At 36.2% G+C, this 13,471-nt stretch overlaps 1 protein-coding gene across 1 annotated transcript; it reads right to left on the bottom strand.

The window, feature by feature from the left end:
* Positions 1–7,527: 7,527 nt before the first annotated feature.
* Positions 7,528–7,977, bottom strand: LOC120072103 (uncharacterized mitochondrial protein AtMg00810-like). The gene has a single exon (XM_039024515.1). It carries the CDS (start codon positions 7,975–7,977, stop codon positions 7,528–7,530), a length of 450 nt encoding a protein of 149 aa, XP_038880443.1.
* Between the last annotated feature and the right edge of the window lie 5,494 nt (positions 7,978–13,471).

The raw sequence follows: 13,471 nt of genomic DNA on the forward strand, positions 1-13,471 counted from the left end.
CAAATTTTGAACAGGATTATTGACGAATCGCTCATTGATGCCTGGGCAAGGTTAAAAGACTGGTGCGAAATTGGCACCACACAATGGTTACCCGATTGTCTCCAAAATGGAAATCTTTTTATCACGGTTTTGGAACCCTGCATCAAAGACGGTCTTGCCAAATGCATAGCAGCTGGAAGGGTGTGCTCGACAAAACATATGACGAGGCCTAAAAAAAATTCTTGATCACATTTCGGAAATATCACGAAAGACTTGGAGGAGAGCGATCAACGATTGAGAATTAAAGAAGTTGACGCAAGTAAGGGCCATCGCATCCCTACAAAACCAATATGAATGCGTGATGATCTAATACACAGGAATCGTTAATCAATAGGCCCAGAAACGCATAGGGGCAAGGTCAACACAATCGATCAAACGAGCACAAGTTGTGCCACTTGCGAAGAAGCCCATCCAATGGAAGAGTGTCCGAGGAAATTACAATCTGTTTACTTTGTAAAAAATAACCTTTCTCCAATACTTTGCAACCCTAGGTGGAAAAACCACCCCAATTATGCGTAGAAAAATCAACAATAGAATTTTTATCCCATGGTGCAAAAAAAAGGGCCACCAGGATTTTTCCTGTGAACAAATGATCAATCGCAAAATCAAGCTTGCAGTTCACAGGTGCCGTAATCTTCATCTCTGGAGAGCTTACTAAAGCAATATATTGAGAAGAATGAAATAGTACTCCAGAATCAAGCGACGTCAATTCGCACTCTTGAAATTTAGATAGGACAGATTGCGGGTGAACTAAAAATTAGACCACAAGGGGCGTTGCCGCAGTTCAACTAAGCTCCTGTACAACCCAGAGAGTACGGGAAAGGAGCAATGCCAAGTTGTGAGTTTACGAAGTGGAAAGACAGTGGCGGAAGAGAAGAAAGAGCCAAGCTGGACTATTCTAGTTGCGATGAAACCCTAGACCCCTTGACACAAGAGAGAACCAGAAGAACAGGTAATGATGGAACCAGAAGTTGCGTCCACTTCTAAGTCTATGGAACAGGGAACTGTGAAAATATAGCTTCCACCATTTCTTTAGAGACTTAAGAAGAAGAAAAATGATGAAGTGCAATATCATCGCTTCATAGAAATTCTGAAACAGTTACATATCAACATCCTTTTCACTGAAGCCGTGCGAAGTTTCTAAAGGACATGGTGACGAAGAAAAGAAGCACAGGTAAATTCGCAACGACGATGTTAACGCAAAGGAAAAAACCATTATTCCACCAAAATGCGCGACCTCGAAAGTTTCACAATACCCTGCTCAATTGGTGGGATATATATTGGTCAAGTGCTTGCGATCTCGGGGCTAATATCAACTTAATTCCTCTTTCAATTTTTAAGTAGCTGAATGTGGGGCCAGCTGGCATCCACGATGGTGACTCTACAGCTAGCTGACAGGTCTCTTGTTCATCCAGAAGGGAAGGTGAAGGATGTCCTGGTCTCGATTGACAAATTTATCTTTCCGGCAGAGTTCATCATCCTCGATTATGAAGCGGATGAAGATGTACCCATCATTCTGGGACAACCATTTTTATCCACTGGTCGCGCTCAGATTGATGTGTACAAGGGAGAGATCACACTGAGCGTGAATGGAATGAAGCTCAGGTTTGATATTATTAAGGCCATGAAGTATCCGAAAGAAGAAGACCTAACAGATTCTGACAATGAACCTAGCTGTTATGAAGAAGAAAAGTCTGAAGATAAAGAAGAAAGTGAGGATACGACTGCAATTGTAGTAACCTGCAATGCGATCGTGGAAACAACAACCAAAGAAGAAGAACTAACGTTGAATGAAGAGGAAAAAACACAAAAACCATCCTTGAAACAACCACCCATAGTAGAATTGAAAGCCTTGCTAAACCACTTATCTCTCGTAATCAGCTTCCTTCTTCTTGCGTTCTCTGTCGGGGGAAAGTACTTTTTCATGAACTTTTCAACTACTTGTTCCCAAGACGTAATCTCCCCTGGTTCGAGAGAATAGACCAATTTCCTTGCTTGGTCACACGGCAAAAATAGGAATAGAGTTAGTGGAACCTCCTCAGCTTAGATGTTTGGGAACAAAAAAGTGTTGCAGATTTCAATAAAACTTCGGAGATGGTCGTGCAGATCCTCGCCACGCCTATTGCCAAACTGTTCGACAGTTTGAATCATCTGTAGCATAACCGGTTTCATCTCAAACCTCGATCCGTCCAAGGTTGGCCTCATGATTCCTAGGGAGAAATCATAGAGGTTAGGCGACGCACAGTCTCGAATGGGCCTATTACGATCGTTCACCAAAAGAATGATGTTCGCCATTGTATTATTTGCATTTGCTGCTCTGTCTTCCGGTTGCTCCGCCATGTTGGGATTTCTCTCTTGCTGTTGTCGGCAGTTGTTTCTTCTTCTTCTTCTGAACGTTCTTTCAATCTCTGGGTCGTAGTTGAGCTTCAGAACTTGTCCTTCACTCATACGACCACCCATTTCTTCCCTTACCAAAGGAGAGCAGTGCACAGAGGTCGAAAGTTGCAAAGAAAATAAAAGTTACTATTAACGCAATATGTACTGCCGTAGTCCCCAACAACGACGCCAAAAACTTGATGCGTTGTGAATATGATGAAATAATGGTATGATATTGTGGTGGTGAACTATGCGTTGGACATGCAAGTTTTACTAGTAAAATCCAAGTATAAATCCTACTAGGTTGCCTGGTAAGCCCAGGGTCGAACACAGGGACTACTGAGACAATATGCGATGGTAAATTTTGATTCTTTTGCGGTGACAAAAACAAATAAGTTGGTTGGTATATTGTTGAAAGTATAAATCCTATGCGGCGGAATTGAGTAAAGAGTCAATGACAGCGAAAGATATAATGAGTATGTGGGGAACGATTTGAAAAGGGTTTTAGCTAACACTTTCTAAGATTGCGTTCAAGTTATGCGATCATGCTACACACACACAACAACATGTCATCTCTCAATGAAAATGCCATAGTTCATAATTTTAGGACGCATGCAATGTATACGATAATGTCTATAGGACTTATGTCTAAGCCTCTATTCTTGTCCATGCGATGATTAATGATACACACATACACAAGACGACCACAAACTATCATATCCAATTTCTAGGGTGCATGCGATGCATGATAGCAAACAGAACATATCTCTAAGTCTCTATCTCTCGCTTATGCGGTTCTAATCTGACTTTCTCAAGCCTAGATTCTAACCTGACTCTCTCAAGTTTAGGTTCTTTCTTTAGACTACTCTCTCAAGTATCTTTAAAGGGTGAGGGATGCATACATAAGATAAGATGATCGCATAAAATGAAGATTTTAGGTCATGCTACCTAAGTGCTTCTCAACCCATTTGGAAGTTTAGTTACTCATGTGTAATGTGAAGAGATTGAACAAATGTAGAGATGCAAATTCCATTTTTATAAATAAAATAAGAATACAGAACGACAATAGAAAGTAGGGATAGGGAGCCCGGTAGCAATGTCTTGCTTCCCGAGGCTTTTACAGTGTGTTTTACTCTATTCTGCTCAAAAGAATGTTCTTGCTTTCGCAAGAGTCGGCCGTCTCTCTGTTTGCAGCACTTTCTAGCAGTCTCTCCAGCTAACCAGGAATGATCTTTCGGCGTCTTCTCTCCTCGCTCACCTCCGCCTTCTAAGTATATGAATTACAAACTAACAGCTATCTATGATCTATATTCTATGTATATGGCGAACAGTGTATATATCGAACTCAAATATTCTGGAACTCCAAACTCCTTTGACGAAGGTGGCCCTCGGTATTTATAGAGCTTCAAGGTGAAGAACTTTTCTCTCAAATGATTGCAATGATGGGCGGTCATATATCGAACTTTTCTCTCAAATGGTCACCGAAAAGTTGAGTGTACTTGCTAAAATGTGTCATTAACGGCTTGTCAACTAAATTCAGATTCAACTATCATCAGCTTTCCGTCCCATCATGATTTAATATGCTTTCACCTTGATGTGCTGTCTTTATACGGCCACCTTCTTGAGCAGATCTTCGCGAGCGCATATGATCGCATAGCTTTATGGTCGCAATCTTCTAATGCGCACGGGCGCCGAGTTCCTTAGATCGCAATTTGCTTTACGCCAACGCATTTTCCTACACAAAATAAGTAAGTTAGCTGTTTTAATGCGATGGGTGCATGTGATCGCAATATTCTCAACTTAATGCTTTTGGACACGATTTTGCATATTTTTATCGTCGCATTCCCACATTGTTTTATATCTTTGCGTTCTAATAACGTGCATTTTTGTCCGTTATCAATATCCCACCTTAATCCTTATACTATAGACCTATTTAAGTTATCACTTAAGGCATGATCCACTTGTATATCACATATACATGCTTAAGTTCACATAAGATAACCAATGAGCTTTATTTATTGGATATGAGTAAATGCTAGAATTAAATAACAATTATTTTATTCATTAAACAATATGTATCTTTTATAAAACAACGAGACTCCGGGAGAACTAGGACACCAATCCCAACACAAAACACTTTCAGCGGAAGTATTTACACCTTCATTTTTTTTCTAAATCAGCAGCAATTTCAACATTATCATGAACCGACATTACAGTTGAAGTAGGAACAAAAAATACTTAGATTCATGCACTCTGAAATAACAACATTAGAACACAACTCAAAGCAAAAGTTTGAACAGTCATATTAGCAAAAACATAACCAGATTCAAGAATAATATCATCAACTAAACTACCTACGAATACCTATCGTCTACGTAAGCTTCAACAGAAGGTTCAATAATTTCTTTAGGATTTCTAGGCAAGACGATACACTCATGCTGGTAGAACTTATCGTATAGGTCGATGCCCAATCGTTTAGCAAAAACTAAAAGATCGTCTAGCAAAAGCTATGTGATCGTTTAGCTCATCACTTATCTAAGTGTCTGTCGCCTACAAACACTACACGATCGTTTACCTTATCCAAGCTGTCACTTAGTAAATCCTATTTACTTGACAACTACCTTGAGTAATTCCGAGAGAGGAAATCTCCAATTCACAAATCTCAAGCTTGTAAAAACTTACCAAAATTAGGAAAACATTTTTCTTTTTTATCTCATGGTTACCATGAAACCACCTATAACCTCTCACTCAATTGGTTATTAGAGAAAAATAATTAATTATCCAATAACTAATATTATAAGTATAAATGATAACTAACTTATCATATTATATTTGTAACCTATAGTTTTAATATTTCATCTCATGAAACATGCACTTTTTATATTTCATGGCTCTTAATGTAAATCTCATTTACATTAATCCTCCACTAGATGTATCTCATACATCATATCGATCATATCATATATAATCGAATTACCTCTTGTCGGTTTGAACATTTCAAATCAACACCAAGAACTAATCCTCAACTAAATCCATTAAGCTACTAAGGGGACCTTATGAACCTATAGCTCGAAGCTCCAACGGTACGTGAATAACTGACTAAACTCTTTAGTCATGAGATCTACCATCCGTTAACTGCTAGACACTTCACTAAAGACCGACAGTTGAACTCTCTTTACCACAGATATATTATGTGTCCATCTTAACCAATCAACAGTGCGACAACCCTTCACAGATCGCTCGTAAGTACAGTCGGCCAATAACTGTTATGTCCCTATAGTTACATTTAACTCCTTAAGTACCATTGATTCCTCTAATGAACATAAGCCATAGTCCTAATATGACTGAGTTCTCTCTTCCAAAGAGAAGCTATGGCCACTATGTTCAAGCCCCGGAATCAGCCCTTAAGGGAGCAATATCTCTACTTATCCTTACTTCGAGAAAGGAGTGAATTCCATCTTGTGTAATGAGTTCCCAGCTCCTAAATTAGACAAGTTACCAAAAAGGTAGGCATGTTGAGTTCACAATCTGGCCACTTTCACCCATACTAATCAAAGGACTGCCCTCAAAGGCAGGAGTTCCCAAAACACTAAAATTGAGGTCGTGTCACCTATGGTCATTTAGGTGAGATGTAAGTCTCTAGTATCAACGACGTTATATACAAATTCTAGTCATCTTGTGGTCCAGTCTTATACAAAATCTTTGTAGAGGACCCCCTCGTTCGTATGTCTCCACATAAATGGTCAAAATCTACCATCTGTAGTAGTTTACAACACTTGCAAACCTCTACAAAATGGGTCGTATCCGTAGTGTCACCAGGATCAAGTGGATCACCTTAATCCTTATACTATAGACCTATTTAGGTTATCACTTAAGGCATGATCCACTTGTATATCACATATACATGCTTAAGTTTACATAAGATAACCATGGAGCTTTATTTATTGGATATGAGTAAATGCCAGAATGAAATAACAGTTATTTTATTCATCAAACAATGTGTATCATTACAAACAACGAGATTCCAGGAAAATTAGGAGACCAATCTTAACACATGCTTGTGATCAGATTCACCACTGGAAGGAGTTTTAGTTGGAACAATATCAACACCAACCCCAATTAAATCATCTATCATTAAGGATGACAAACTTACTTTTTCTTTCTCTTTAGTTTCTGATGGTTGACTTGTTCTAGAACGTCTTCCTCTTATGGAGGAAGGAGGAACTCCAACTTCCTTAATTTCAATAGGAAGAACTCACACACGAACACCATATTTATTTGTAAGAGGCAATGGAACTTCATCAACAACATGCATCTTGTGCTTAGTTTTTTCTTTATATCTTACCATTTTACTATCAGATGTGTGAGTCTCTTGGCAAGTACTCACCATTAGAAATGACTGAGAAAAGCAATCAAGAATAAAAATTTTGAACAAAGGCAGTTGAGAGAGAAAGAAACCCACAATGCAACAAGGAAACCTGCCATGATCAAACCTCCTATAATTTAAATTCAAATAACAATCAGAAGTTAAACCACAATTAAACTTCCCTAAGTTTTCACCAACCACAATTAAGGTAGTTAATTGCATGATCTGCCTTATGGGCTTTCACAACTGATGGGCCGAGATTCTTAGTTGAACAGCCCATGACACTAATTGCTTTGCCTTAAAAACACAAATACCCAAGGCTACCCTCAAAGCCTCAAAACAATCAACATCAAGAACCTTAGTAAAAATGTCAACTATTTGATTTTTTGTGTTAACATGCTCTAATAAAATATGCTTACTTTCTACAAGATCACGAATAGAATGATGTATGATGTCTATATGCTTAGTACGACTGTGTTGAACTGGATTTTTGGATATGTTGATTACACTTATATTGTCATAGAAAAGAGTCATAACATCTTGTGAGATATCATACACCATCAACTCTACTTCATCCAAATCAATTGAGTACAACTACTCCCTGTTACAATATATTTTGCTTTTATTGTAGATAGAAAACACAATTTTGTTTCTTGCTAAACCACGAAATCAAGTTGTTCCCTAAAAAAGCAACCTCTGGATGTACTCTTTCTATCCTATGAGCTACCTACTCAATCAGCATCACATTAGCCAATTAGAGCGTTATTGGTATCAATAGTGTACAATAAGCCATAATCATTAGTCCCATTTATGTATTTGATAATTCTCTTTACACTGAGTAAATGACCATTTTTAGGACAAGACTGATATCTAGCGCATACACCAACAGAAAAAGCAATGTCAGGTCTACTGGCAATCAAATAAAGCAAACTCCCAATGATGCTTCTATAGAGACTTTCATCAACATTAGTTCCATTGGAGTCTTTTGACATTATTACATGAGTTGGAGCAGAAGTTCTTTTACCACAGGCACTTTGAAGACCAAATTTCTTAACTAAATTCTTGGCATATTTGCTTTGTGAGATAAAGATTCCCTCATTAAATTGTTTGATTTGAAATCTCAGAAAATAGGATAGTCCTCTTACCATAATCATTTCAAATTCATCCTGCATTTGTTTCACAAAGACCTCGACCATCTCCTAAGACATTCCTCCAAAAACAATGTCATCAACATATAAATTTGGAGTATCACAAAGTTTTTTATTAGAACTTTTTACAAAGAGAGTTTTATCAACTCCTCCTTATCTGTACCCTTGACAAACAATTGGGTTAGACACTTGTACCGTGCTCCGGGAGCTTGTTTGAGGCCATAAAGGGCCTTGTTAAGTTTATACACATGCTCGGGATGAAAAGGATCCACAAATCCTTTGGGTTAAGCAACATACACTTCCTCATTTAGAATTTCATTCAAGAAGGCACTTTTCACATCCATCTGATTTAATTTAAACTTCAAAAGACAAGCAACGTAGAGCAAGAGTGTGATGGCTTCAAATCTTACAACAGGAATGAAGGTTTCATTAAAATCCACACCTTCAACTTGAGTGTATTCTTGAGCCACCAATCTTGCTTTATTTTTTGTCACGTTTCCATTCTCGTTAGTCTTGTTTTTGAAAATCTATTTTGTGCTGATGACATTCACATCATCAGGTTTGGGAACAAGAGTCCAGACGTCATTCCTCATGAATTGTTCGAGCTCCTCTTGTATGCCATTAACATTCATCTACAAGAGCTTCTTTGACATTATTTGGTTCAATAAGGGAAGTGAGCAAATGTAATTGAAGATGTCAAGATAATAAAAATGATCAAAAGTCCTTCTTCCAGGTGTCCAATAATATTAGGATGATTTTTACGAGCCCTACTAGAAGGTTGATTGTTACTAGCTTCTGCCTGCTCTGAGGTATTGTGAATAATCTCCACTAGATTTTCTAAATTCAAATATGAAGGCATGTCAGGTGAAATGTTAGGCACATTAATATTAACAACTGAGGTGATATCGAGATCTTCTTCAATAGGAGGAGAACCAAGAGTAGCAACATCATCATTAATTGTAACATTAATAGACTCCATTACAGTATGAGTTCATTTATTGTAAACACGGTAAGCTCGACTATTTGTGGAACATCCAAGAAATATCCCTTCATAAGACTTGGAATCCCATTTTCTTCTAATATCTCTATCAACAAGAATGTAACAGAAACTTCCAAAGACTTGAAAATATTTTACACTAGGTTTTCTACCTCTCCATATTTCATACATAGTGCTTAAAGTTCCTGGTCATAAGGCCACTCTATTATGTATATGACAAGTTGTGTTTAAAGCTTACACCCAAAAATGAAAAGGCAGATGTTTTGCATGTATCATCGCACGAGCCATCTCCTGAAGCGTTATGTTTTTCCCTTCCACAATTTCATTCTGTTGTAGTGTATAAGAGCTGAAAATTCATGGTGAATCTCAGGAGATTGACAAAACTCAGTGAATTGGGAGTTCTCAAACTCCCTACCATGATCACTCCAAATACATAGAACTCATATCTTAATATTAATAGTAAAAGCACACAACAATTGGTATCACAGTTCAATGAGAACCACCTACGTCTAGAGGACAGAAAGCTCAGGAAAGAATCCATTAATATTAAAGAGTTAAGCAAATTTACAACGTAGTACTTATCTATAATACACCAACTACTATAGTGACTCACATCAAGCTTAATCACATTGCACCTAGGCTCCCCCTAGATGTGAGACTCCCTCCCAACTAAACTTAGGCTCTCTCTAAATATATTAATATTAGCATCTGAAACTTTGTTAGCCGACAGTGTGTGAGACTCCTCTCAACTTGATTATCTTCCTCTTGGATCAGTGAACTCCTTTCACCAAAAATTCTTAGGTCCCCCTCAGACAGAGAAATCCTTCTCTAAAGCTGAGACTTAGGCTCCCCCTAATACTAAGAATCCCTTCTCTTTCAGCAATGGCTTAAGCTCCCACTAAGATCACGAAACTCTTCAATGTGTTGCACTCAACGAATGAAGAACATTTACAGCGGAATAGTGAGTAAACAAGCAAGAACATGACGTAGAATAGTTCGACCGAAGTACAGAAAAAAATCATGCTTAATTACACAAATGCAGTAACCCTAAACGATTTGCAAAACTCACTTAGAATCCAATAAAGGAAATAAGTCATCATTAGGAATAAAAAGTCGCACTTCGAAAAGGAATATATCGTATTTTTTTTCCTTTCAGGTCCAATATATATATGGGATCCCCCCTTCTTCTTCTTCTTCTTTTTCTCTTTTAGGTCTAATATATATAGAGCTGGATGCAGGGACCATTATGCCCCTCAGGACTGTAGTAGGTGCGTCAGGAAACTTTTTCACTTTGGTTATTACAGTTGTTGGTGGTCCCCTCTAATGTGTTTAGTTGTTTTTTCACTGTAGTGCTCGCTCTACCGTATATCATCTTCAACGCATAACATCTTTTTTTCCTTGATTTCTTCTGTATTCTTACATATGCAGCTGATTAGTCATGTGAATTTTCTCAAACTCTACATTTAATTTCAATGAACACATGGAATAAAATTTTGCTTTATTTTTCTTATGATCTCAGCGCTTTTCTCATCAATACTCATAAATATTCTTTGAAACAATAACTTGTATAAATATTATCAATCAGATCTCAATTTTTTTTATCAAACACACGTTTGGACTTCATGTGCTCTGATACCATGTTGAATGAAGATTTTTTCTACCGAATACGACTATTGGGTGTTATTGCACCGAACTGAGTTAACAACCTCTCTGTTTTTCTATCTCTATTATTATTGTTTGATATTAAGTTATTATATTTTTTTAGTTATAATATAGTTATAGCATCGTGCATGACTTAGATCCACTTTATTTATTTGTTAAGTAAATTCATTCGATGTAAACCCACATCAATCAACATAATATCATTATTACGAATGAAAAAATATATTTCAAAAGAGTAGGTTTGTGGAAAAGACATACCACCTTTTTACACCATATCAAAAAGAAAGAATCTCAAGAAAAGGAGGAAAATATAAAGCAAAAGTTAAAAAGGGATTGTGACATTTATTTATTACATTTGGCCACTTTGTCTAATGTATACTATATGACAATAATTATGGGCATTAGACCCTTCATGTACATCCATAAGTAATCAGCAGAGTCATACATGGTTTATATCAGAGAATTGAAATCCACATTTATATTTGTTAGGTAGAGATTTTGTTTCAAAAAGCTAAAACTAAACATTATTTTTCATATTAGGTAAAATAACCACTTTTCTCCTACCTAAACTTCAACAAAGGAATTAAATTTACTCATGTTTTTTTTCCTTGAAATCGCACAAATTTAGAACCCACCACTTTTCTCTCTATTTTTCTCTTAACTATATGGTGGATCTCATCACTTCTCCCTCCATTTTTCTGTCCATCTCTTCCTTTTCCTAAAGATTTTTGTATTACAATTATATAACTATTTTCAATTAAAATATAGAGTTGCACTATCTTTATTTTTAGTATATATATTCTTTTTATTTATTTATATTTAATTCATTTAAGAATGGATCAAGATAACAAAATTGTTTTAAATGGAAAAACTGCTTAAATTGTTTCAGAACACAAATGTTCTACAAATAGTCTTGGCAATCATAGAAACAACTAGTAAAGTACCAACAGCTTAATAAACAAATAACACACAGAGATTGGTTACCCAATTTAGTGATATACCAGCTACGTTGTCTTGGGATAGTATCTTTGGAAAAGATAAATTTACTAATATGAAAGTCAGTTATTTACAACATTCCTACTTATTTGTAAGATCATAACAAATATAGAGACACACGTTGAATCTAACTTATGTTGATCACCTATGCTCCTTCTAAATGTGAGACTCCCTCTCAGTAGAACTTAGGCACCTCTTAAGAATGTGAGTACAGTGATAATCACTTAGGCTCCCCCTAAATGTGAGACATTTTCTCATCAATGTTTTATCTTTCTTCTATCAAATGAGACTCACTTCACTTGATAAACTTAGACTCCCCCTAAATTTGAGAACTCCTTCTCTACTAACAATGCCTTAGGATCCTCCTAAGGATGAGAACTTCTTCTCAACCAACGATTCCTTAGGCTCCCCCTAAGGCGAAGAACTCTTCTCACAATTGCTTCTAATATCTCAAGAACAGGAATGCAATATGTCGCAAAATAACACTCAACTTCTTTTTTCACAACTACTAAAATTTCAAAGAGCTTCAGTGAGGATTATGAAAACACAATTATGGTCGACCCTCACAATGCAAGCAGCAACCCTAGAAGTCTGCAAACATGCTCTTAAATAACCACATCGGAAGAAGGAAAATATTCCTAATTAATGTTGATAGTCCATAAATAAGAAAAACATCCCAAAATAAAATAGAGCAGAATAAAACAGATAAAGAAATAAAATAATCTGCAGAGATAACATTCTATTACAGCATCCTGTGAGATATATTCTGAGACATCATCAAAACAACCCAAGGAACAAAGTCCAGAAGCCTTGAACAAATATCTAACTAATTTCAAATCTCTAACAGGAATCAATTCTCATGTTTCTTATTCTAAACCAGCTCCCCAAACAACCTTAGACGTTTGGATGTAGTAAAAGGCTAAAAAATTTTAAGTAAACTTACTTCTCTTTAGTCATAATGGTGTATTTATATAGAGAATTTGATCTAAGACACCCAAATTTCCATCCCAAAATCGGATCGAGTTGACACATAGATCTTTTAGTTCAAGATATGCATTTAGCATGTTTTATGAAACAAATTGGGAACTCAACTTCGACCTGTCGAGGTCAAATATATGAATTTAGGTCTTTGGCTAAAATTTTTCTCTTTCTCATTTCCATTTACATTTTCGGATGCAACTTTAGATTGAAGTTGATTTAATGTTATATTCTCTCGACTAAATTTAGCATAACAACCAAGTCACATTAAGACATTAAAAGATAAATAGTTTACTTCATATTTTAAAGTCTTAATTAAAAAGGAACATTCACTTAAGTATGAGTCATAATTAAAGAAAGAAATGCCCCTACTTCTTTTGTCTTTTTGATTGATTTGTCATTCGTTTCTTTTGAGATTCTTTCTTAGCTTTAAGATATCAATGAAAAAAGATAGCAAGATGTTCTTTCCACGAACTTACTCACTTGGAATTCTTTCCACTCAAAAGTAAAGAAGAATTTTAATAACTTTTTTTAATTGAAAATAAAGGAAAAGTTCATTGATTATTGAGAATAAAGGAAAAGTTTATTGATTATTGAAGAGTGAGCTCATTATAGTGATGTAGGAGAGTTTGGAATTTAGTGAAATCCCACGTAGCAATGTTTTCTTTCTTTTTTTCTCTGTAGTTTCGTTTTCTTTTCCAAGTAGTCATAGAAGTCAATAGTCTATTCACTCTATCAATATAGATTTTCTTTTCCTTTACCTAATTTTATTCATTGATTTTCATTCCACTCTTCTATACCATTTTGGTCCTTGAAATTTTAATTAAGTCGACAATTCTACTTCTCTTTTCTCTCTCTTCTTTCTCCCTCCGACATATGTGGAAGAGGTGTCACCACATATAGAAACGA

Source organism: Benincasa hispida, chromosome 2, assembly GCF_009727055.1.
Source record: "Benincasa hispida cultivar B227 chromosome 2, ASM972705v1, whole genome shotgun sequence".
In the NCBI taxonomy this organism is placed as follows: domain Eukaryota; kingdom Viridiplantae; phylum Streptophyta; class Magnoliopsida; order Cucurbitales; family Cucurbitaceae; genus Benincasa; species Benincasa hispida.